This window comes from Pelecanus crispus, chromosome 4, assembly GCF_030463565.1.
Source record: "Pelecanus crispus isolate bPelCri1 chromosome 4, bPelCri1.pri, whole genome shotgun sequence".
NCBI lineage: Eukaryota > Metazoa > Chordata > Aves > Pelecaniformes > Pelecanidae > Pelecanus > Pelecanus crispus.
This window is the reverse complement of record NC_134646.1, coordinates 77,159,780-77,186,952: the sequence shown is the minus strand read 5'-3', so window position 1 is coordinate 77,186,952 and position 27,173 is coordinate 77,159,780. Positions and strand designations below refer to the sequence as shown.

The window sequence follows — 27,173 nt, the reverse complement described above, 5'->3', positions numbered from 1 at the left end:
TGTGCTTAGTGTTTTGCTGTAAAATGTTTTTAACGATTGCTCTTCCTAATGTTTATGAACACTGAAACAGAGCAACTCTGCCACCACAGCAAGAGAACAGGTAAACAATGCAACATGATGCAAACCTGAGTTACCTTAGTAATTAATACACACAGTTGTTGAGAATGAAGCTGAATGTCTTGTTTTCAACAGGTTTTTGTGGTTGTAGAGAACTTTGATATGCAGTTAGGCTTAGCAGTAGCAAAGAGAAGATCAACAGTTGGTATTAACAACAGTCAAATACATTACAGAAACATAAAAAATGGAAATATAGAAAGGATTTTAATGTACTTTAAAGGGCAGCTTTTGTGTAGATAGCTATTTGCTTGCTGCGCCAGCATCTGGATTTAAGTATGTTAACATCCTAGGGTTTATAACATTCATAGAGAAAAGTAGTAATAATCCCTAGGACTCTAATTTCCAAAATATATGTCACTTTCAATAAACCTATCGTTATGTTGTAGCTTGAAGAAAAAGCTCGACTTGAAGCAGAAGCCAGGGAGAGGGAGCATCACCAGTTGCTTGAGGAACAGAGACGGCGAGAGGAAGAAGAAGAAGAGAGGCTGAAACAAGAATTACAGCGGCTTCAAGAACTTCAGCAGTTGCGGGCTGTAAAGAAAAAGAAGAAAGAACGAACAAGTAAAGACTGTCAGAAGGTGGACATGCTTACTCAAAACTGCCAGGCAGTGAAGGAATCTGTCCCAAACACACCCGAAGACATTCAGAATGGTACACTTGAGCAATCAGAAAAGATAGAAACCTCCTCTGGTTCACTGTCAAGACATGTGAATCATACAGAACAGAGGCCGGTTTCGGAGGCAGGCTGTGAACTATCCAATCCTGTAAACACTAGAGACTCAAAGCTGCTTTATCAGAAAGAGGGGAGTGTAAAGCAGCATGAGCCCCTCTCTTTTCTGCTTGATATTATGCATCAACATAAAGAAGGAAACAACAAACAGAAACTAAAGCAGGTAAACAAACCATGTGCTGAACAAATGAAAAAGCCTGTTGAATCCCCCAAAGCAGCTGAGATTCAGACTAAAACCAGAAACCAAATAGAATCCAAAGCAAAAGCAGCAGAGCTCCCAACACTTGCAGAACCTAAAAAGGAGGAGAAGAAATTAAACAACAAAAAACAGTTGAACCATGTAAAGGAAGAGAAAGCACCCGTAACAAGTGAATCCCCTTCACCAAGTGAACAGCAGCAAAATAATAAACTAATACTTGCAGATTCTCCTCAACCAAAAGGCAAGAACAAGAAAAACAAGAAGAAAAAAGGGGACAAAGTCAACAATTCCATTGGTAAGTGTATAAGAAAGCTGAAGAACTTGGGTGATTTTTTTATTGTTACCATTTAGAGTCCAGAAGCTTGAAATATTTATCTTCATTCATTCCTGCCAATGTAAATTAGAGAAACAGAAAAACTGGTGTCAGGAAAACTCAAGTAATTGTAATTACAACGATTTGGAAATGCATACAGTTTTACTAAAGAGGTGTAGGATACTTTAAAGAATGAAAAAATTAGCATATGCTGCTGATTTTGTATGGGTTTTTTGTCAGTTAAGAAAGCCAGTCTCTTCTGTAAAGCCTATCTTGCTTAAAATAAATATTTAAAATAATTCAATAGTATGCTGAAATCCATTTTGAACTTCTTTAAAAGCAAGGTTGTTTCTCATACGGCATTAAGACTATGGTCTAAAGTTGGTCTTACTCTTTGAGCAAGGAAAATAGGGGGTTTCTGCAGCAAAGAATGATCATTCATGCATAAATATGCATTTTCTCAGTGGAAATAATTCTTTTCATGTATTAATTACATTAACAGGTGAAGTAAATACAAAACCTAATTTGCTGGTTTTTATTTGCCAGACTGAAAACTTAGTGGGATGTTAATTACTTGGTAATATTGTTTTCTCCACGTGAATATTAGTTTGTGCTAGTAAACAGATTTTTTTATTTATCTGATAGAAATAATAAAACTATAGAAGATTGAGTTGACTCAAACAGGTTGCACTTGCATTCATTTTCTTCCCGACTTTTTTTTTTTCCTTGAAAATATCTAACGCCTAATACCAGAGCTGAGAAGCGCATGCAGTGCTAGCTGGTTTGCTTTGTCAGCATGCTAATCTCACTGCCATGCTTGGGCACCAATTTATGGGCACATGCTCGGTCCCTACTGGGACTGCCAGCTGGGATGGCAGTTTTGTGGTACGGACATCTGTCTGCCCAGAGCAGCTGGCCATTCCCCTGGTATCACCCAGTAGCTGAGTGGCAACAGTGCATAAATTAAATGTCCGTTCACCAGACTTAATACTGTACTTCTCGCTGCCGTTCTGTCCGGTTAGCACGTTGAGATACGAGACCTTAATCCTTTGGCGGTCTCTGCCAGTGTTTCAGAATACGTCTGTTTGTTTCTGAATACTTATGTTTATTAAGCTTTGTTACAAAAATTTAAATCAAATTCATGTTTGTTGCAAGTGCTAGGTGTAGAGCTCAACTTTGTTTTTGTGGTTTCATGGTTGGGTTGACTCAGCCCACCAGTCTTTCTTTTTAACTCTTCTTACGTTCAGTGTTTCCATTCTGTGTCAACTGAGCAGCGATAACAGCACTGAACCCTTTTCTCTGATACCTTAGTTCTTGTGTGTACTGTGGTGTGGTGTGGTTTGGGTTTTAATTTACTGAGAAGAATGTACTCCAGTCATTGCAGTGAGACAAAACTCTAGAACTAGGAGCAGAAAGAGAAGACTGGAGACATTTGAAGGAGAAACTATTGAAGGGGGTGGTGGTGGGTGGAGTGTGTTTACTGTAGGAGAATTTGGGTAGCTTCCTGTATCTTCTCCTCCTCCTTGCCCCTCACCATTGTTTTCTGCTGTGTAAATCAAGTATAGTTCCAATTTCTGAAAACTAATGTTTAAATGTGAAAAAACATAGGGACATGTTTCTGAATTTATAAAGAAATAATTGTGCTGCTCTCTGAAGAGTTGGGACTGGATCGCCACTTTAGTTCTGACTTTAGAACTACCAGAAAGATACTACAGTATACAGTTTTTCATTCAGCTGTAATTTCTTAAAGACATAGGTTTGATGTACCAAATTAGCGAAGGCAAAAAAACAACGAACTAAGAAAAAAAGATCAGAACTAGGGTAATTGAAAGAACATGAAAAGAGGCTAACAAAGTTTGGGGTTTTTTTTAACTGAGTTTTAAAATGAAGTGTTAAGGCAGTGAATATTGTTGGTTTTGGTGTGATCTCTGTTTCTTAAATTTATTTTGGCAGGGTATTTTAACTCCTTGTTGTGAAGAGGCTGAAGAAAACTAGGGGTATAGGGAAGCCCTGTGTTTATAGGGCTTTCTGGTTCTTTAGAAGTAAGTTGCACAACAAAAAAGTGTAACTTTTGAACTTCCAGGAATGCCTTTAGAAGAGAGTTGTTTGTTCTCATAATCTTAAGGATTCTAGAGAGTCCTGATGTGTACTGGGTGTTTTCGGTTAGTTTCTTTGTCTCACCCTTTTTGGAATGGGTTCTGAAGCTGCCTCAGAAACGAGATTGGAGTATATATGTAGTAAGAAAAGAGACTTTAAGGAGAAAATGCTGAAATTGGTTTCTACAAAAATGTGTACTTTCTGAAGCATTTTTTTTTTTTTAAAGTACAAAAGAGAACCATACACTGAGACAGTACAATATACCAACAGACTTTTAAAGAGACTTTGTTGCTATAGCTGAGGCCTAAATTCAGGCCATATTTTAATATGTTAAAAAATGTTGTTTTAAAAAAAAAAATTCCTAATTGTAGGTAGCATGACTTAGACTCTTGCAGACACAGTCTGGTGATCATGTCCCAGACAGAGTACAGCAGGTCTACAAACCTGGAATTCTTGAAATATTTTTCTTTGTAAATACCATTTTTAAAATGTTTCTAAAGCTACCTTTTAAGTAGGAAGGACAACAAATTTCAGGCAGTCGAATGCTATTCATTAGCTATCTGATTCATTGAGCCCTTTGTATAACTTGACCGTTCTTATGTGTGGTCCAGGTTTATGGCATCTGTTGCAACCCGTGTGATCAGTAAATTTACTGTTGATTCATCTCCTCCTTGTTCCCAGTGTAACTCCTTAAAGACTGAGCAGAGGTACTAGTACAGGGTTTTTAAGAAGTGTCTTTCTAATTATAAGTTTGTATTAATTCAGTCTAGACATGAATAATCAATAGTCTACAAAGTTCAGGCAGTTCTCCAAAAACATCTTTAATGCAGCGTCTTCAAGCTTCTTCCTCTCTTTCCCCCCTCCCCATGGAACTTAATGTAGTCTCATCCTTTTTCCTTTGTAGATGATGTGTTTCTACCCAAAGACATTGATCTAGACAGCGTGGAAATGGATGAAACAGAGCGAGAAGTGGAGTATTTTAAAAGGTAAAGCACTGTAATCCCTACGCATAAAGCTGTTGTGCCTCCTCCCATATGCTGTGGTTTTAAAAAAAAACAAAAAACAAAAAAACCACCAAAAAACCCCCCCACAACTTCATAACTAACTCCTACCAGAAAATCCTGTGTTGTGCTGTGTTGTAATGTAGCAAATCCTGTTACAGCTGACATTCTGAATGCTGTAACAATCACCAAAGCTGTAAATTTATGGACACATATCATCGCTGAGTAACATAAATACAGAAATGAGTGCCAGAATCATCTGTGTGTCCCCCAGGTTCTCATCAAGGCTTTCAGAATATCCTCAGTGACTATTTTTTTTCTATAAACAAAGTTTGCATGAATATTTCTTTTATTATCCTCACAGACTAAATACCGATTAGTGTTTAAAATAAAAATATGAAAAATGCCGTGTTAAGTGTTGAACAAATAAAACTTTACGTTTTAAATTTCAGAACAGATACTTTAAAAAAATGTTTGTTCATGATGTTTTTGTCCTTGTTTATAGGAGCTATTAGTTTGGAATTTTATACTGTACATGAAGTTAAGATAGTATAACTGTGGGATATTAGCTTATGCCAATCATAAAGAGGGGATGCTTATGCTAGTGCAGTGACAGTAAAAGAATAATGTGAACCTATGCTTATGAAAGTTTTTTCTTCTGTGCACTTTGGTTGCTTTTGGCATTTATGCATCACATTAGTAACCTTTAAATTCCTCAAATATGAGCAGACAGCTCATGTTTAAATAATGTAGCACATATTCTTCCATAATACTGAAATCTGCTCAAATTTATGTTCTTTAATGGTGGCTGGGTGTGCTAGTTTCCTATCAATACATCTAGTAAGCCTTCCATCATGATAGCCAAATCTGAAATGTTACAAATAAATCAGTTTCCTGCAATTGAATAATTTAGGAATCAATAGTAGTATTTCATAAACAACTAAATCCACTTGTGTAAAGGGTGGGTTTTTTTTAAGAAAGGGCTTCCAGTATGGATTTCAAGTTCTTTTCTAAATTTATATAGTTTTGATAATCTATGTGCCTGGGATGTAATGTAGATCTGGGTCTTGCAAATGACAGAGTACAATTGCTCTTTGGTGCTGCTTATTATTACTACACAAAATGCATATGTCTGTGATTATTTATGGGGTTACGATGTGCTAGAAGATGAAATTTTCAAAAGTACATACTCTCTATTCTTAAAAATTATTTTTGAGTGGTGCCAATTAAAAGATTTTTTTTTTAAATCGAAGTGTAGGTTTTATAGGTGAGATGTGGCATATATTAGATAGTGCTAGTGTTGGTATAGCATAAGCCTTTGTTATAGGTTTCATGGAATATTCTTAGCTTCATTCAATTTTGCAGTATCTGTAACAAGAAAATAGAAAAGTTCTTTTCACCAATTCTCTACTCTCAATAAGACAAATGAAGCAGTGTCTTATATTTGTGGAAGTGCAGCTGAAGTTTGGAGATAAACTTGTCAAATGTGGTTCCAAATGAAGAGTTAAAACTTTTAACTGTACCGTTTTATAATCAATTCAGTAACTGGTGTAATCTATTCCTTTACTGTCATCTGTTAGGAAGTGTCCAGTTTTTTTATGTATACCTGTTTAGAAAAGGTGTCTGAAATGCCCTGATAGGTGCTGTTCTAGGGGAGAAAAACAGCTACTTTATGCTGTGAAAACACTTATAATGCCTATGTTTTCTATAATTTTATAATTTCCAATATAATACTTAGAAGGCTAGCAACATTGCTTGTTTTAATAACCCTCCATGGCAATGAGCTGCACAGGCCTACTGAATTCATACTTTTTACTGATAGTTTGTTAATTCATCATCTTTTCTTCTTGCTTTGTAGTGGCATAATAGATGGATACATTAATTTATTTACACCCTGACTTCAGAATTAATTTTGCAAGCTACTTCTAACTTTAGCATGAAAATAACAAAATAAGCTTAGTTCTTCTAACCTTCTACTGTACCTTTCTATTTCGCCGCTTCTGTCTGCTCCCCTTTTTTGGCTTTCAGTTGTTAGAAAAGCTGTATAGCCTTCTAGAGAGGGGTATGTGCTACCTTGATGCTGTCATGCAGCCTTTAGCCTAAACAAGCTACAGCTTGCCTCAGTAAAAGACTTCAGCGTGAATTAACTGTCACTGACATACCTGCATATGGCAACCTTTTTCAAAAGCTCTTCTGTAAATTGTGTTCAGTGAAAGCAAATAAGTAGGGTTTTGTTCTGAAGGTGCTTTTTCCAGGCATGTGAGCTACTTATCTGCTGTTATTATAAACAAACCTCCTTTCCCTGGGTCTTTGTCTCAAACATAACTTTCCTGTATCCAGAAGAGAAGCACCAGTGTCCCATGCTATTGGTGCTTCTGCTTTACATATTACCTACTGCTCATTCTTACTGCTACAAAGTTTTTGGTAAATACAGCAATGCCAGCTCTGTTTCTAGTTAACATACAGCCAGCTTCTGTGCTGTTAAATATGCAGTGTTCTTTGCTACTTCATTCACTTACTCTTGATAATGCAGTGGTGTTTAAAATAACTGGTTTGTGATGTATTTGAGTGATGGACAAGTGATTTTTTTTTTCTTTAGGTATGATTTTTTTAAGAGGTTTTGTCTTTCTGAATGAGAGCTGCCCTTCAAAAGAGGGTAACACCTGTGGTTTGATTTTAAGTATATTGGTTTCACTTTATCACTTCTTTCTTTTCAGATTCTGCTTGGATTCTGCCAGACAGACAAGGCAGAGACTTTCCATCAACTGGTCCAATTTTAGCTTGAAAAAAACCACATTTGCTGCACATTGAAATGACACAATATGGGGAGGGAACCCTGCAGGAATCAATGAACGACAACTCCATTTATATGTCCTGCTGTGCTGAGAGCTTATCTGGTCTTGAGCCAGTGCTGCCTTGCCTTGTCCCCAGTGCTGTGTGGATCTGCACTGAACCCTTTGGCCTGATAATTCTTGCGGACTGAAAAATTGCCACTTTCTACCTGAATTTGTTAGCTTGTGTGCTTGTAGTCTGTGAGTGAGACTTACTTGATTGTAGCTGTATGCCGTTGGAGTTGGAACAATAGCTCTTTTCCATCTCCTTCTGAATGCCTTGGCCTCAAAGACTTTAAATTGCTTAGGCTTGGGTGGAGGCCAAAATACTAGTTTGCATCATCTGCAGTGGCTCCTGTCACTTCTGCATCTAGCTATGTTTTGTCATTCTGACTCCTGACAAAGGAATGGACCTAGTCAGTTGTGCTTTCATCTGCTCCAGAATTCTCCTGACATGACTTCATGAAAAAGAGGCTCTTATGGGACAAGTATTTCCTCAGTTCTTTCACAATCTACTGTTTAAGAGTGTACAAGTTACGCTATTTGTGTTTTGATTTTTTTTTTCCTGACTTGTAGCCGGCTTGTGTAAGAATACTTGCAGAATGAGAAAATTTAAAAAAGAACAGTACTCACACTATCAAATCTGTTATAGAGTGTATAATTGTATTAACACTGAAGCCTAACTGGCTACTTTTTTAACATATTGTTAAGTAATATTAAAATCATGTCTTTCTTTTTGAAAGATGGAATACATTAGTATGGCAGAAGACTTGTGTCTTGCTTTTTTCTGCTTGGGTGGGGGAAGGGAAGAAAGAAACATAACTCAAAAAAAAAAAAAAAAGGCTTCTAAACTAAATTTCATCTTGTGTCAGAATTGGTCAGTGAATGCTATTTAACTTTAGCATATTCCTCTATGAACCCTTGTTTGCCAGCTCACCTGATGGGAAAAACTGCTCTCTGCTAGAGCAAGAAAGACTCCCGCTGAATGCTACAATTAAGCTTGTGAATTCTGTGAATTACTGTAATGCTTCTATTTCAATAATTTGTGAGAAACAAGGTAATACAAAAATTTCCAATTTCATGTCAGAGCAGAAATTAAGTAGGTAGGCTCAATGCTACTGTCATGTAAATAGTTAACAATATAGTAATGTTTTACAGGTTGCATAGTATTGCCCAGCATGGAGGAAAACTGGTAACCTAAGACTTTGATCTGTCTAAAGATATTGCACTTGTAGAAGTTTTTCTGATACTGTGCTATTTATTCAGAATAGAGACAACAGAAGCTTTCTTTTTACCTCTAGATAGCAATACTTACCCAAATTATAAGGCAGCCTTCCTTTTTTTTTTTTTTTTTTTTTTTAAAGAAAATAGGACTTCCACTCAGCATGTATTTAAAAGGACAATACAGGTTCAAAGTTCACAAACATCTTTTTCCAGAACCATTCCACATTTTTCTTTCTTCTACTTGTTAACACATATTTTTCTGTGATACACCTGCTGGGCTTGGGACTGCTTTGCAAGACACAGTGTAATTACACTTGGCTTTAGACTTGAGAAGCTGTAATGGTTGATTGCTTCCATGTCCCCTGTGAGGCCCAGACGTAGCAGGACTATTGGGCTGGCTGCAGACCACTGAGATATCTACAATGTCCCATCTCTCTTGTTGGTCCTGGTGCTCCTATCCCAGTGTGTGCTGCTGGTACAGAATATGGTTGCTCAGCTTGTACCCAGCCATTGTAGGTAAATGAGCCCTCAGTCTCCTCTTGTAGAGGAGGGCATGACGTGACACAATACTTGTTCTCAAAATGTAGTCCAGGGATGCAAAGGGGACAACTTCTATTATTCTTCTTCAGATTCAGGTTGTGGAAGGGATTAATAGCTTAGCCTCACTTTTTTGTCAATGCAGTATTGTAACATATGTATTTATTTGCTTGTGCTGGAGGAATAGCATCTCAAACCTAAAAGGTAATATCTATGCCACTTAGCACCGTCTCTGCAAAACTATGTACTGTTGAAAGTACTTGCATCAGTTAGTGGAGAAGAATGAACTTTGTTTCTTGAGATCATGGAGGCTTAAATCTGTTGCAGTCTGAGTTAGATCTTAGTTATGTAAAAGTGGAGAGGCTGCTCATGTGGGACAGTGGCTGTGGAAAAAAAAATGCAGTTAAAACAGCTGAAGCTGGATGTTTGTGTGAGATCCAGCTTTTCAGGCCTTTTCAGTTCTAAACAGTAACACAAGGTGGCAGTGTATGTCATCACTAGTAATTTCTAAACCAGTGATCTCAACAAATTGAGGCATGGGATGGAAAAACTAGTTGATGTCACACTGGCAAATATTGGTGCAGATCCCAGCGTCTCTAGAGTAGGAACACTGTGAAAGTACTGAGATTTTTTTAATGGTGCTAGAAAACTCATTTCATAGCATTTGTTTTCACTAGTAAATGGGGAAGAAAGTTGGCTTTATTTGCTACTAACAAAGCTGTTCAAAGAGTGTTACATGAATATGACATGCTTCTCTCTATTTTGAAATCCTTGGTTAAGACAACAGAAGAAGTCCTTTTGCATTTGAGGAATATATGTATGTATTTGTAATATCCTTCAAAGATACTTTCCTTATGCTCCGTCACGGTATATCAATACAGCTGATGTGATTTCATGCACTACACAGAAAGCATGAAGAATGGGTCTCCATGGATCTGCTGTTGTTGCACCTTGATGAGAACTTAAAGGCAAGTCATATTTTTCTAAATTCATAATTAAGTGAAGATAAACATGGACCAGTCTGGGACCCAGGAGATTTGAAAGTACTGGCTCCAATTCTACTACTTTTGTGGCCTTGGGCAAATGAGTTAGTTACTGTTACTCCATTCATTAAATGGTTTTATTAAGACTTTGCTGAATTATGAGCAAGTTTCTTAATCCCTAAATAAGTAGCACTGTGAAGTCTGTTTAGGTGCAGCACCAGAACCTCCTACTGGAAGCACAAGTGTCCTGTGCTGGTATTTGGGTAGTTCAGATGCATTCAATCCAGATAAAATATGTTCAAAGGTACCTTTGAGTAGAGAAGACCTCCGCTATGACTGAGTAAATTTGAGTTCTTCATGAGAGTTGGAAGGGAGAAAAATTCCACCTTTGAGAGTGGGCTACTTTGATAACTGTAGTGTAACTTGTCCCCCTATTCCTTACTCATCATATGTATGTATGAAAGATGAATATCTAAGCTCTGGAGCTGACTGGTGGCATATGTATTTTAGGCCTGTCTCCTGCTGTCAGTGCTGCTGAATCTGAGGGTGTGGTACTTTTTCAGGCATTTCCTTGATGGAAGAGGGCATAATTGCACAAAATGTTTATATCTTGAACAGTGTTGATACTGGATGCTGTAAGACAGCTCTTACACAGGGATGTCTCATCTCTGCTTGGCCTTCACTGTTGCTGCTTTCTGAGGTAATGTAACTGAGAGTTCAGAAGTCTTCAGCACACTTTTTTGGTGTGGTGTCATTGGTACTTAAAACTGTGTAGCTGAGGTTCAGCATGCTGACAACGCGAATGTCACCATAGCCTGAGAAGAAGATTGATGTGTTAAAAATGAATTCACATAGTGACTGTTGAGTGCATAGGTGTTTGGGCTCACTGCTGCTCAAAAAGGCTTTGCAAGTTGCTTTCTGTTCCAGTGAAAGGTTAGCTCACCTTTACTTTAGTGTGGATCTGTAGTATCATGATGGAGAAATTAATGCTTAATGTTTACTAATATTCACAATTTCAAACATCTCCCAGTACAAACGAAGGTGTGCAACTTGTAATTGAAGAAGCTATTATATTAAAAAAAAAAAAAAATCTCTGCTTGCTATGTTATAACATACATCTGAGCAAGATTAGGTGTGTAGTATCTTTGTTGTCTTTGGCTCCCTCTCTGTATTTAAAACTCCAGGAAATCTGAAGACTGAAACTTTTGGTAGGGGAATTCTCTGAAGTGAAGTCACAGAAGTGTTGATTTGGGATGTCTTCCCTTCCTCTTCCTGTCCATCAGAAAGAACTTTTCAAAAAAAATTCCAGGTTTCCGAATTTTAAATGCCTTGCTAATCATGAACAACTTATCTGTCCTCCTGTTACCCCGTTCGTCATTAACTGAAAATGTTAAACATCATAAAAATGTTGTACTGCTGCTATAGGCAGCTGATATAAGTGAACTGTTGTTGAAATGAGGATCTCCCCCTCTGCCCCTCTCCCCAACAAAGAAGTACCAATACCAAACCTTTGGGCCTCATTTCTATTCTTCACAGGTCTGTGTGTTTAGTTTCAGCTTTTCTGCTCCTTTTAGCTGTACAGTTGGGCCTTTCCCAGCTCAGTGCTTAGAGATGTGGAAGAAACTTACCTATTGACGCACTCTGGACCTACATAAACTGTTGAAAAACATGCCAGGTAAACCTGTGTTTTCCTGTAACTGTACTGGTGGGTTTTTACTGGTTTGCTTATAAAGTTGATAGGTACAAATGGGATTTTGAAGTGGATGGTGTCCAATTTCTATCTCTGTGGAAGACTTAAAAAAAAAGGAGAGAAGGTATATATTGATTGTGTCTTCTCTGTTATGTTTTTCTCAGTGATTTTGGTTTGGGTTGGTTTTTTGTTTTTTTTTTTAAAACCTCTAGTAGTTTGAATGTCTTGTTTTAGGATGGCTTGAAGCATGTTTTCACACTTCAGCCACAGGTCCATAGCCTTTAACATTGCTGACTCACCAGGTGTTATTTGATCAGAAATATGTAGTTTTATTGTGTCATTAGCGGCTCTTTAGGCAAAGTTTCCAGGAGAGGGGACTGAATGTAGTCTGGATGTTTGTTTAAACTAAATGTTCTTTCCGGTACATCTGTGTTGCAGAAGTACAGCAATCCATAGATCTGCATAGACGCAGTGTGTCAAGAGGGATTTACTGGACAGTTCTTTTCTAGAAATCGCCCAAAGACAAACCTCTGCCAGTGATGAGCATTTGGGAATCTCATGTCAACTCGTAACCTCTATTTTCTTCACCGGTTTTTCTGGAAGCTGAACAGAAAAGTAATAGCAACATCTGTTTGACAATGCTGTAATACTCATAAGCTGACAATTTCTGATTTGTTAACTGGCAAGGAACATATGAGGAAGGTAATCTTTTTGCTGCAGATAATACTTATGTCCAGCTTGCCATCTACGAAGAGAGGAGGCAGTGGACAGATGTAATATCTGTGAAGAAAAAGTGGCGCCTAGTATTAAATGGAAGAATAAATAAAAATCTATACTGATGTACTCAACAAAGGATTATGTCACTTATATTGTATAAACTAGCATGCATTCCACACCAACTATGTCACTCAACCAGCTTATACAAGTTTGATTTTTCTGATGGAAAGATGTCTAGACTTGTTTTCCCATTATGGTTTCCTTTAAACAGGCTGTTGACTCAAATCAAGGTAGTACAATGGTTTGCGCTGGTTTGGGGCGGGAGGAGGTTTGCATACAAGCAGCATGATATTGTCTAAGGTTGTTTTGCTTGTGACTGAAATACAAGATTTGAATCCAGGGTCTGGAGTGAAAAAGCTGGAGTGCTGAACTCACCAGACCAGTGTCGTTGCTTCAACAGACTAAATGCTGCAAAACACTCATCTGCATCAGCTCACGGGAGAGTGGTTCTATATAAACTGGAAATACATAATCAGCAAAGCTCACTTCTTCCAAAAGGGGGAAAAAGCAGGAATGAAGTCACTTGAAGTCAGATATTTGAGCATATATACCTTTTCTCATGCACTCTGTCTTCAAGACCTTATACAAGTTTTTGTCCACCTATTGCTTGACAACTAAATGGATTCTACAGTATTGCTAAGGGCAGTTAAGTTGAGGTTTTCAGGTGGTTTTGGTTGGTTTGTTTTCTATTAAGTTGAGGGCGAATTAGAGGTAGCCAGTTTGTGAGAGGTCCTCTTGGAACAATTTTAACAGACTAACAGGGAAAGACAAGTTTTAAGTAACATTACATCAGTCTCTTCACTTACATATGTTGATTATATCACAGTATGAGCTCTTTGCTCTAGTGAGTGGCTGGAAGCAGGACCATAGTTGTGTAGTCTGGCTGACTGTGAAAGATGTGATTACTGGAACTGTTTCTTGAAAGTGGGAGGGGAAGAGAGAGTGCCCTAGTACACTAGTATCTAAAGTAGCAACAATACTATTGCCTTTATTCTTTTATGCAAGGTCACCTCTTGGACTTCTTAATTGGGTATACTCTTACTTTCTGTAACAGTCTGCAGATAAAGTCTTTGTCTTCTAGTTAGCAAGTAAACAAACTTTTCCATTTGAAGAGAGTAATGAAAATGCAGTTTGCTACCATTTATCTTGTAGGAGGCTTCTGCTTACTCCTTTCTGTGCCATCAGTCTATCTTATAAGCTTTAAAAGGTAACATCTCTTTCCTTCTTAGTCTCAGAGTGCATGTCTGAAAAGTCCATTTAAAGAATTAATGAACCTTTTCAGCAATGTGACTGTGGTGCATGTCACTTGCCCAAGCCATTTTGTGGTCTATAGTGAAATTGTTTCAGTCAGTCATTCTCCCCAGCTGCCTCTAAGCCTTTGTGTCATTTACATTGGTCATACTTTACATATTTCACCAGGTGGGGAAACTTTCTGAAGGCTGTCTTGCAGAAAATCCTATCCTTTCTGTATCATGAGTTTACGCTGTTTGAGTCAAGAGGCATGAAATTGTGTATTGACTGGGTTTTTTTAATTTAAAAAACAAAAAAAAATCTGGGACTGCCTGTGGTCTTCAAGTGTAATTCTGGGAGGAGCTGGCATAATGTTAGTGAAGATAAACTGAATGGGTAAGAACAGAATTGTAAGGCAAAAGGCTTAAGCCTGTTATGTGATGTGTTGCTCCTTATCCATACTTATTCATGTTGTTTAACACCTAGCACAGCAGTTCATCGAGCAACCTGCCAGAGAAAGTTGTAAGTACATCACTCAACTTCTCCATACTGTGTTTTGCTGCATCATAAAGTGGTACAAAAACATTTGTAGTTGAGTGCTGGTGAAAGAGTTATGTAAATGCACATGTAAAATTGTAAGAGGCTTCAGATGTTTCTGAAATCTCTGCTGAGCTACAGCTGGGGATGTAATGCTAGATAGTGAGGCGAACAAGTGGCAATGCAAGAATTAAGCAGGTCGGTGTACTGATTATGCGGTGTAAGAAACAATCATCTCGCCACATCAGAACCGTTACTCTCTCCCAAAATATTTCTTCATTTCAGTTCATTTAAAGACCACCAATTGTGATCATTATGGTAACTGCTCTTCTGAAATCCATTTTTAACCCATCTTAACAATTGGGCAATCCAGACTGGTCACAGCTGAGTTACCGGAGAGAGTTGGCATGTTCTCATGTGGTCTGAACTTTCAATCTGTTGCTTTTGTCAGTGTTAGCCAGTATAGCCTGATTGTTTTTCTCTTTCTTCATGCAGATGCCTTTTTTGGAGACTAATCTACACTTGTGCAATAGGAGCGTCATCTCTACATGCCTTGGAACATCTTAGGCGTAGGAGTCAGGGGCTTGAATGGATTAGGCATTGGCAGAGACGTAGTTTTTGGCAATGCCTTGAACTACGACATGATAATCTGTGATGCATGTCAAGTAGATTAAACATGGAAGAGAAGTCTTAAAATGTTGAAGTCATTACCCATACAAAGGTATGTTTGTCCTTGGGTTGGAATCCTTTAAATGATGTGGTGTAGGGACAGATAAGGTCTGGCATGACCTGCTGCCAGTTCCCTTTTCTCATACCAGCGATATGTCAGCATGACATGGTATGATGCTGTGGGAGAAGCATTTATTAAAAACGGCTGGAACCCAAATACAGTTTTAGATCACAATCTGCAGGCTGGCTGGCTGATTTTGCTTATTGCCCAGTTTCTTTTTTTTAAAAAAAAAAACAACCACAAAAACCAAACCCCAAAACACTTATGTATTTAAACTGGGAGATTATCATCTATACTCTGGACTTGGTTTTGATGCCAGTTGACACTTTGTAATGTTTAGCCGTTGGCAATTTAAGCAATCTTGAATGTTGCTGTATTACAGAATCACCCAAACAAAAGTAGCCTAATGAGGAAACAGTGCAGCTGGTTGAGAAATTGTGGAAGTGATAGTGTTTTGAAATGACTGGGAGGAAAAAAAAAAACCACCCAACACAAAACCTAATTCTTTTTGGGTATAGCCTGGAATGCATTCTGTGTGTTAGACTGCAGGAGATAATGCAGCATGAGTATGAAAAACAAGCATGTTACTTATTTCAGTTATCTGTGTAAATATGGACGTTTTAATGTGTAATGGTCTAAGATGGTATTGGTCTTGAAGGTAACGTTTTAAATGTGTAAGGCTTAAATGTTGCACAGAGATGACTTGAAATCCTACTTCCTCTTTAATACTTATTTTTTTTGGTTGTGATAACATTTTTATAGGCCTAAACTTTATAAGATGTGTGATTTCACGGCCATGCTGAGCAAGTATTGTGCTCTACACAATTTCAGTCATTGTATCTTGTATCATAACCAAAATTAGGTAGCTGTGGGTAAATGAAGAAGGGAAAAATAGCTATTTTTAAGTACTTGTTCTTAAAAAAAAAAAAAGGTATTTTTTTCTTCATCCTAAGGTCTTTAGCAATTCTTTTTTGTGTTTTAACTTGATTTGTAAAGCATGTAAAGGATGATTGTTGTAAATCTTCAGTGCAGGCTTTTGTGTCCTGCAACTCTTTGGAAATGTGTTAGTTTCCTTTGGTAAAGAACTCTGATTTAATCCACTTACTTTCTTAAATAGCTTTTGCCTTGACCTGCTGACAGGATTTCTGGTTTATAGTTTCCCATGCGATTCAGTAGCTCATCACTGCACTGAGAATTGGTCTTTCCTTAGGAGGATTAATAATGAATATCTGAACTGTGGTAAAGATGTCTCCAAGCTGACACTGGTGTCCCACACTGGTGTACAACTGGAATAATGAGTCAGGAAAGACATGAGGCAACAATGACTGCGCTGCATTTTACAGAAGAAGCATCAGCGCAGGGATGAAGCAGCTTTGCCCCAGCTACAGTGCAAGTCTGAAACAGAGTTGGAAACTGAACCCAGTTATCCAGAGGCCTGAGTCTGTGGCTGAATTGCAAGCCTGTCTTATCGTGAGGATTTATAGAAGAACTATCACTGGATAAAAAAGAGGAGAAGCACTGTGAAGCACTAGCCTCTTGCTTCATGGCGATTTTTGCACTAAATGTTCTCTTCCTCATCTGTTTACTCACACCACCTCCCAGACCATCTCATCAATCAGTCTTGCTCCTACAGACCTTGTGGCTGAGGTTCCCTGGAAATACCCGAGAAGCGGTTGGGTTGTGTAATTGGTAATGTGCTCCTGAGGCTTTTTACAGCAGAACTTAGGAATTAAAGGTATGGGTTTTAGTTTATTCAGTTAAACTGCTATCTCATGCACACCTGAAATGCCACCGTCACACTGTAGTGTTTCTTATTGTGTGTGGACAGCTGCGTGGCTGCAAATGGATGGAGTGCCCCATGCTGTAGTCAGACCGTGTTGTGAGTAAGCTCGGTGGGGTCAGAATGAAGTAAAACTCCTAGTTGTTCTCTAAACAGCATTGGATGAGAGAAAGAGGAGGGGTCTGGTGTTTCTTTCTTAGCTCACTCATTCCTGGCATAGTAACGGCATGTCCTGTGCTGGAGGAGGCAGTTGCTGGGATGGATAGGAGCTGTGGATTTCCTGGTCTCTTGTAATCTCTCTTGGTAGATTCTCATAAATCAGGAAGCACATACCTCACAGTTGTGGCCAGATTGCAGTCCAAACCCTTAGTGCTCAGTTTTTCTATGGGTCGGTTTCACCTCTTGCTCCTGGCTTTAGTAAATTCAACTTTTGTCTTACCATGTCAGGATATCAGGTTAATCTGGTTGCTGTTTTCCATCACACGTGACCACATTTCCTTGTGGGAACAGGAACTGTGAAGTGACCCTAAAACTAAGTATCACTTTTGTACTTCTGAAAGATGGCTTAGTTGTTATTAAATGCTTCTTTTATACCCCTGAAGGGTGCTTGGTCTTTAGGGTGTGGAACAGGTGTATGGGGGGAATTTTCATCTGAATGGTGTCATGCAGATGTTTAGCAGCAACTATTAAGTGAGGAGATGGGAACATTAAATGCTAATTAATGGTGTAGGTTACATTCTGAGATCAGTATTGCATGGACTGGCTACCTGCTGCAGTATTGCCATCCTATGTATGAGGCAGTGAATCAGCTGGCTTACATGTTTAATGCTTAAGAAACTCTAAAGATACAGGACCTCATGTAGGTCAGTGATGGCATAAATGTGATCTCCAGCAGTGATTGTCTACTGTGTAGAATGGCAATGAATTTCCAGGAAAGCACATGACTGACTTTGTTCACCTTGCTTTTGCTAATAGAAAGAAACTGAGAGCTTTCAGCAGCAGCAGCAAGTTTTGCATTGAGTGAGGATCCTTGTCACATAGCAGATGTACTCATTTGCATGGGAGTGAGCTAATTTCCAATGATCAGCTCAGAACGGGTTTGTCTAATTCGGCTACTAAATCTGCCATTTCCCGCTGAGAAGTGTAGAGAGAGTTGAAATCATCTACTGCTGTGCAAACACAGGGAAAGGAGACCAGGTATATGCAAAGAGCTTGGGCCAAGTGTGTTTGAAGCATCTTGGTCTGCTGGGATAGCTTTATTCCGACAGAATGAAAAGTTGCCTCTTAAAGCTTTTTATTGAGAATTCACTATGAAATTTGACGCTTTGTTTTAAAAAAAATAGTTTTCCAGTGTCTTGGTCTTCCGGTGAGACAATAATCTTCCCTTTAACCAGAAAGACAGGATACAGGATGCTAGATTTCTGGAAGGAGTGTGTGATGCTTTTAGATCACTTAAGAGTTGTCATAACCTGTGCAGAAGATTAAAACGTATCAGTTGCGGTGTTTCAGCCAAAGTGGACTTGCCAGGATTGCAAAAGCTGTAACTTTTTTGGTGGTGATGAGACCCAAAAGTTAACCTGAAAGGTTAAAGTGCCTTGTCAGGGTAATGTTCACTCAGATGCAATTTGGTTTGCCTTTTGGTCTGTGTAACCAAGGCAGAAGCTTGGTTACACTGGAACCTGGGGTTTCAAAACATAGTAGATCTGGATTTCACCTGTTGGAAACACAAAAATAATTTGTGTGGATCCTGTCCTTTTGGAGTGTGGAGCTTATGTCATGGTTTTCCTCTAGGATGAGTTGCTGAAATTCTTCTGCTCCCTTTTATAGTGGTGTTCTGGCAGTCCATTGTGGGAGAAGCCACCCAGGAAGGGAAATGTGCTGGCCATAGTGAGAGTGGTGTGGCCAGTACAGAAGTTCATGTGCTTCGTGGCCAAGCCAGCTTCCTTTTTATGTTCACAGTCATCTTCCCCTGCCGTTTTCCATTGCCAACACTAGGTGCTTTTTCATGTTTAGGGATCAGCATCAGGAATGTCTTAAATTTTATCCAAATTTTAAATAATTTCCAGTTCTTTGTCCCTATTACCCTATGAGTGGTTCTCAGTGGACATACCTCAAAGGACAAATGAGTTCTTTGAGCAGAACTTAGCAGCTGCACTCTCCAGGGGGAAAAGAAGTGGTGAATTTTCAGGTAACAATAAAGCTGCAAATGCAGTTTGGTGGTATTTCTGTCAAAATAAATGGGACAACCAATGGGGCATCAAAAAGAGTGCTATAAATTCTATCTGGTTTCTTAAGGCAATTATCCAGGGGTGCTGCTAGCCAGGAACAGACAAGAAAAACAGATGACAGAAACAGACATTCATTTTACAAGTTTGGCTGGAATTTTAATTGTATTTCTTCCTGTGTTAATTAAGAAAATTAATGTTTAGCACAGACCAGTGAAGACCGGTAGCATGCTCTAGAGAGAACCCCGGTGCAGCTTCCTGCCCCTGCTGGCAGTGCTGTCCGGAGACACGAGGTGGCAGTCGGGGAAAGTCTGCACCCAGCAGACAGTTGGCCACCGATAATCAGGAAATGGGCATTTTGCAGGGGTTTTGGCTTCCCTTTCAAATTTTGAACTTGACTCAATTCTGTGTGACTCGGTCTGGTTTGACACTTCAAGGAGACAGGCTCGGGACATGTCTGTTGCAAGATGCCGCCTCTCTGCCACCCTGCCTGCTGCGCTCGTACACCAGCCTGATTAGACATGAAGTCTGGGCTGCAGTTTTCACTGTGATTGTGGTTTCTAGTGAGCCCTGAAATCTGGTAGGGTAGTGAAGTCTAACACATGTTACAGCCTGGGTGTCCTTTTAGATGCTCTCTAGCACCCTCCCTGTGCCACCTCCAGGGTTGTTGCCCAGCTCTCTGGTGCTTTCTCAAAGCTGCTGCACTCCCTGGCAATAGATGATCACAGAGTTGATGTTCCCATTTTATTGGGCAGGAGGGTTAATGACTTCCTCACTTTAGTATTGCAAGGCTGGAAAGCCTGCAAGGGGAATTTTAGTACTGAAGGTGGCACATGAACATGTCTTTATTGACAGACTTGAAGAGTTTGATAGTCTCTTTAGTCAGAGGCTGAACCCAGGAAGGCTGCAGAACAGGAATGCAGGACGGGATAATTCAGGTTGGAAGGGACTTATGAAAGTCTCCAGTCCAGCCTCCTGCTCTAAGCAGGGTCAGCTTTGAGATCACATCAGGTTACTTGGGTCTTTATCCTATTTGGCCTTGGAAACCTTTTACGACAAAGAGTGCAACCTCTCTGGGCAATCTATTCACTGATTTATTGGTTGTAATAAATCGGCATTTTATTTATTATTATTATCATTACTGTTAATTTATTTTCTAGCCTTTAGCCTCATTTTTTCATGTCTCTAAGCTTTCTGTCTGTATTGGTAAAAGCAATGTCATGGCTTCTAAGCAAGTTCTGAGGAAAGAGTGGGGACTAACCCATGCATTTCAAGAATTTGCAAGTGAAACAGCATTGCCATTCCCAATCTTCCATTTTCTTTAAGTATGTTCCCTCGCCCCTTTGTTTAAAACCCCCACTGTCTTTTCCTGCTTTCTCCTTACATGGTTCCCCACCCACCCCTATGATAGTGGTAGAGGAGGAGGGACTCTGTTTTCCATGTATCTTGGGCTGCTGCTAGAACCTTTGTAGTATCTTTAGTTATCTCAAACCATTTGATGCTGCTTCTAGTAAGCTAGGTATTACCTCAATTGCTGAGGAACTGAAGGATGGGGCCAGTGAGTGGAGAACAGGATCCAGATCTCCTGTTTCTAGGTGCTGCAGTAAGCAGCTTCTCCTGACAATTTGTGTTCACGTAATATATTTCAAATGTTGAACACTGGATAGTGAAGTGCCTGGTTTACAGCAGCCTTGAGGTAGGCATCATGTTCTTGTGCAGGTTGTTTCACTGTGTGACTAATGGTATGAGCATTGCAATGGCATTTGTGTTTGTTCATGGTGGAATAGTGTATTAGCTCTGACATGTGGTGTGATATGTTTGTTAATATTGTTTCAGGCTGGTTTTGTTGATGAGGAGCCTTGTTTCATTTTGGCTACACCATGGTCGTCTCAGGCCTTTCCCTTTTTATCCTGCTCACTCTGTGTAAGTTACATGAAGGAAATAATAAATAAATGGCAATGGGCTTTCCCTGGCTGAAATAAGCTGTTGACCTTAGGCTACCATAAGCTGTATCTACAAAAAGCGCCCCCTGATCTTCCTGATGGGCTTGAGGAAGCCTCTGAGCGGCTTTTTGTGAGTTAATGTTTGGAGGAGGAGTGGCGGGGATGGTGTGAATGTTACGTGTTTTGCTACACAAGCTGATGATTGCTTGAATGAGTGGACTTCCTGATTCAGAGGTAAAGAATGAATGGTCTCTCCTCATAGTTTCAATTTTATTATAAAAGGTACTTTAGCAGCTCAGTGGTATATACAGCCCCACGCAAGTGCTGCCTAGACAACTGTTTCCACTGCTTGAGAAAAAGTCCATCTGACGCACCAATGGGAAGTCGACACTTTCAGTTCATTAAAGCCAGCATCTATGAGTGTATGTACTCAGCTGAGAATGTTTCAGCCTCTAAGAAGGGTCTGAAAAAGGCTTGAACTTCAAAAGCTTCCATTGTCTGAAGGCACAGGCTGTTCTAGCTCAGCTCTCTCCTGCTGTAGCACTGGGACTAAGAGTGTGGTTGCTATTTGCTGGTACAGCAGCCTTTCTTTATTGCTTGACCTTGCTTTATTTTAAAAAAACAAAAAACCCCCGTTTCTTTCTGTGTTTGCAAGATAACTTTTTATGCGTTCCAAATTCATTGTTACCTGGCTGATGGTTCAGTGAAGGGGCCTTTAGAGAGAACTCAGGATATACTCATGTTTTACTCATTTTCCTAATACTTGTCTGGTTTGTTCTCTTTGCAGAGCTAATCTCCCTGTCTGAATTTGCAGACTAGAGGCTTCAAATTGGTTATTACTGTGATCCAAGTAGTTCTGGAAGGTGGCCCTGTAGGGGCTCTTTTTCCCTGTTTTGCTCTAATGGTTGCTTTGACATTACATCAAAATAATGCCACTTGACAATGCAGCAGGATACTGATGACCTCTGGGAAAGGTTTCTTAATACATTAGCAATCGTATCCTACAGACCAGATTTAAAGGGAGCTCAGATACTCATGGAGAAGTTAGCAAACACAAACAGCAGGATAGGGCATCTTCCTCATGGAAGTTGTTATTGCCTTTTCTATGCTGTTGTGGTTTAACCCCAGCTGGCAACTCGGCACCACCCAGCCGCTTGTTTGCTCCCCCCGGTGGGATGGCGGAAAGAATCAGAAGAGTAAAAATGAGAAAACTCGTGGGTTGAGATAAAGATGGTTTAATAGGTAAAGCAAAAGCCACACATGCAAACAAAGCAGAACAAGGAATTCGTTCCCGAGTCCCCATTGGCAGGCAGGTGTTCAGCCATCTCCAGGAAAGCAGGGCTCCATTATGCATAACAGTTACTTGGGAAGACAAACGCCATCGCTCCAAATGTCGTCCCCCCTCCTTCCTTCTTCTTCCCCCAGCTTTATATACGCTGAGCATGACATCATATGGTTGGAATATCCCTTTGGTCAGTTGGGGTCAGCTGTCCCAGCTGTGTCCCTTCCCAACTCCTTGTGCACCCCCAGCCTGCTCGCTGGTGGGGTCGGGTGGGGTGAGGAGCAGAAAAGGCCTTGAGTCTGTGTCAGCACTGCTCAGCAGTAAGGAAAACATCCCTGTATTATCAACACTGTTTCCAGCAGAAATCCAAACCACAGCTCCATACTAGCTACTATGAAGAAAATTAACTCTATCCCAGCCAAACCCAGCACATTCTCCACCCCTTTTTCCATACCATTTACATCATGTTCAGGTGCCACACTATCCAATGCATCTTCATTAACCACCACCCCCCTTCCCGTCCTTTGATATAATACGCAGATATCATTCCTTTAGTCTAGGGACCACCCCTGTGAAATGTCTGTAAAATGTCCATAAATGTCCATTGACTTCATTTAGTCCATGACTTTGGGCTCCATTTGTTATGGTGGACACTCAGGGCAGGAGAGGTGGTGTGTTGTGTGGAGTTACTGGGCACCAAAGCCAGCTCAGGTCAGGTCACTGCTGCACTTGCACTGCTTCTTGTAAGGCTTGTCCTCCATTGGTTCAGGTGGTTCCTGCTGTAGTAATTCCTATAACATGCAACTCAAATCCTGGGTTACAACAATTTAAAGGTATTTCCATTACAATCTCCACCCCTGATCCCTTTGGACCAGACTATTGGGTTTAACGTTGCAATGAACTCTGCCCCTTGCCCCTGCTCCAGCTTGGACTTATCCACAGACCGCAGTCCCTTAGGGGTGTACCTGCTCCAAGTGGAGCCTTATCTATGAGCCACACTCTCCAAGGGTACACCTGCTGCAGCATAGACTTACCCACAGCCACAGTCACTCTGAGGTGTGCCTGTTCCAGCATGGCCTTCTCCGTGGACCACAATGCCTTCAGAGATAGACCTGCTCCAGCATGGCCTTACCCACAGCCACAGTCCCTGCAGAAGTAAACCTGCTCCAACATGGCCTCACCCTGCAGTCTCTCCAGGGTTGTACCTGCTCTGGCATGGGCTTATCCATGGCCACACAGTTTGAGGTGCTCCAGCATGACCTTATGCACAGCTGCTGATGCTTCAAGGTGTACCTGCTGCAGCATGGACGTACCCTTGGGCCACAGTCCCTTCAGAGGCATACCTGCTGTGACACAGACATAACCACAGCCACAGACACTTTGAGATGAACCTGCTCTGGCGTGGACTTAGCCACAGACACTTCAGGGTGTCCTGCTCCCGTGCAGACTCATCCACAGGTCACGGTCCCTTTGACTCGAGTTCACATGGGAGTTCCAGCCTGTCCAGTACAGCAGCACAGCAACAGCAGCGATGCCCAGGCATATGGCCATTGCCGTTATCAAAATGTTCCCAGGCATGGCAGAGTAATATGATAAGCAGTACAGCAAGCAGTGAAAGCAAAAAGCAGCTGCTAATGAGTGCTAGACTCTAATGTACAGTTAGGCAAGCAAGCACAATGGCAAGTGCAGGAGCATGTCGATTAATAGCTAAACAGCAATAACAGCTGTAAATTCAATCTAGCGCATTCCAATCAAACCTGTAGTTATCTCAAACCCTTTGAGCCCCACGTTGGGTGCCAAAATGGACTGACATGGTTTAACCCCAGCTGGCAACTTGGCACCACCCAGCCTTTCGCTCGCTCCCCCCTGGTGGGATGGTGGAAAGAATCAGAAGAGTAAAAATGAGAAAACTCGTGGGTTGAGATAAAGATGGTTTAATAGGTAAAGCAAAAGCCACACACGCAAACAAAGCAGAACAAGGAATTCGTTCCCGACTCCCCATTGGCAGGCAGGTGTTCAGCCATCTCCAGGAAAGCAGGGCTCCATTATGCATAACAGTTACTTGGGAAGACAAACGCTATCGCTCCAAATGTCCCCCCGCCTTCCTTCTTCTCCCAGCTTTATATGTGCTGAGCATGACATCATATGGTTGGAATATCCCTTTGGTCAGTTGGTGCAGCTGTCCCAGCTGTGTCCCATCCTAACTTCTTGTGCTGCCCAGCCTACTCACTGGTGGGGTGAGGTGAGGTGAGGAGAAAAGGCCTTGACTCTGCGTAAGCACTGCTTAGCAGGAACTAAAACATCCCTGTATTGTCAACACTGTTTCCAGCACAAATCCAAACCATAGCCCCATACTAGCTACTACGGAGAAAATTAATTCTATCCCAGCCAAAACCAGCACACATCCTAAATGAGTTTACTGCTGAAGCAATGGACATGCTTTCTCTAAGGGCTTGGGGGCTTTTATTATTAGAGTATTATAGCATTAACTATTCAGCCACCAAATCTCTGATGTCACCCCTTGGTAACAGGAGGAAGCAATGGTGTTAACAGCTTTTCTGATACGGTTTAGAGGGCAGCACTATGTTTGGCCCCATCTTGTTCTCACCTGAGATACTGGTCTCTGAAAACATAACTTTAGGGATGTCAGCATCTGACAGTATAGTGTATATGGATAGGAACTGTTAGTGAACTTAAAATGACTGTTTCTAGTATGCATTGTTATATTGTGTATTCTGTCTTTAAATATAGCAGCTTTTCAGCTTTGTCACAGCTGTGGTTAAGATGAATGGCTGCGATGACGCTTCTACCTTGATTTTTCTTTAGATAGCAAGAGAGTTTATGGTGATCCCTGGGAATTTATAATCAAGACTAGTTCAGGTTAGAAGGGACCTTTGCAGGTCATCTGGTCCAGCCTCCTTCTGTTTTTCATGATGTCTAATTTGCTGAAGTGGTCCCTAGTCCGCTCTTTCTCTACTCTGAGTCATGCTTCACTTGCACAGACACGGCCACTGCCTCAGGGAGGTCTGGGAGCAGACCTTCCCAGTCAAGCAGACATTTTATACCTTGGCCTTTTTTTGCACCCTTTGTCCATGGACCAACATTTTCCTTGCTGCTGAGATACTTCTTGTTGCCTTCTGCACCCCTTTCATGTTTCAACTCCAGCCAAGCTTTTATTTTCCTGTCCTCTTATATGCTCAGGCATTGTCTCCATATTCCACCTAGCCTGCCCCCACTTCCACCTCCCATACACTTCCTTTTGCTGTTTGAGCTCAGTCAGGAGTTCCCCCTTGGGCAGAGCTGGCCCCCTGCCATGTTTGCTTGACTTCCTGCCCATCAGAACAGGCTGTTCTGCTTTGAGTGGTTGTTCTTGGAGATCAACTGTCCCTCCTAGGTCCCTTTGCTTCAGCCTCCGATGGGATCATGCCTACCAGTTCCCTGAACAAGCCTAGATCTGCTCTTCCAAAGTTCAAAATCTCTATTCTGCTACCTGCCTATCTCACTTCTTTCAGGATTTTTGTATCGCCATCTTATGATTGCTGCAGCCAAGGCTGTGATCAATCTTCACAGCATCAACTAGCTCATCTTTATTAATAAGTAACAGATTGAATCATAGAATCGTTTAGGTTGGAAAAGACCTTTAAGATCATCCAGTCCAGCCATTAACCTAACACTACCAAGTCCGCCACTAAACCAATTAAGGGTAGAGTAGTAATTTCATGTTTCCTGGCTTGGTGGCTGGATTATTTTTAATGAAAGTAAAAACTAGGAATCATTAAGGTTGGAAAGGATCTCTAAGATCATCAAGTCCAACCATCAAGCCAACACCACCATGCCCACTAAGCCATGTCCCAAAGTGCCATGTCCACACACCTCCAGGGATGGTGACTCCACCACCTCTGGGCAGCCTGTTCCAATGCTTGACTACCTTTCTGTGAAGAAATTTTTCCTAATATCCAATCTAAACCTCCCCTGACGCAGCTTGAGGCCATTTCCTCTTGTCCTATCACTAACTACTTGGGAGAAGAGTCCAACACCCACCTCACTACAACCTCCTTTCAGGTAGTTGTAGAGTGCCTCTCCTAGTTGACTTGTCTATCAGTTTTTTCAAAAAGTTGTCCTCCAGGATTGCTCTCTTGGATTGCTTGCATCCTTTCTTGTTGCCCTCCCAGCAGGTACTGCAGTGGTGAAAACCCCGAGGGAGAAACAGGGCCTGCAATCAAAAGGCTTCTCCCAGCTGATTATGGCTGATTTCATCCACTTTCTCTTGATTTTGGTGGTCTGCAGAGACACTCATCACACTATTATGCTCATTGGCCTCCTCTCTTGTCTTGACCCATGAGCTTTTGACCAGTTTGTCACCTATGAGGTGAGACCTCATCTGGAGTACTGCGTCCAGCTCTGGGGCCCTCAGCACAAGAAGGACATGGACTTGGTGGAGTGGGTCCAGAGGAGGGCCACCAAAATGATCCGAGGGCTGGAGCACCTCTCCTATGAGGCCAGGCTGAGAGAGTTGGGGTTGTTCAGCCTGGAGAAGAGAAGGCTCCAGGGAGACCTTATTGCAACCTTTCAGTACTTAAAGGGGGCCTATAGGAAGGATGGGGACAATCTTTTTAGCAAGGCCTGTTGTGGCAAGACAAGGAGTAATGGATTTAAACTAAAGAAGAATAGATTTAGACTAGACATAAAAAAGAAATTTTTTACAGTGAGGGTGGTGAGGCACTGGCACAGGTTGCCCAGAGAGGCGGTGGAGGCCCCATCCCTGGAAACATTCCAGGTCAGGTTGGACAGGGCTCTGAGCACCCTGATCTGGTTAAAGCTGTCCCTGCTCACTGCAGGGGGTTGGGCTGGGTGATCTCTAAAGGTCCCTTCCAACCCAAAGCATTCTATGGTTCTATGATTCTATTGCCTTGCAGAGCTCTGCATGTTCAGGTCACTTTGCACAGA

General features: G+C 40.9%; 1 protein-coding gene across 2 annotated transcripts in view; it reads left to right on the top strand.

Annotated features, from left to right (window-relative positions):
* The window catches only part of FAM193A (family with sequence similarity 193 member A), an 81,269-nt gene extending 73,134 nt beyond the window's left edge, over positions 1–8,135 (top strand). For both annotated transcript variants that reach the window (XM_075709062.1, XM_075709061.1), the window contains 3 exons: positions 504–1,341; positions 4,361–4,442; positions 7,175–8,135. In XM_075709062.1, the coding sequence (XP_075565177.1) occupies positions 504–1,341; positions 4,361–4,442; positions 7,175–7,268 (1,014 nt within the window). In that variant the 3' untranslated portion in view covers positions 7,269–8,135. The remainder of the gene's footprint in view (positions 1–503; positions 1,342–4,360; positions 4,443–7,174) is intronic.
* Positions 8,136–27,173: the final 19,038 nt, after the last annotated feature.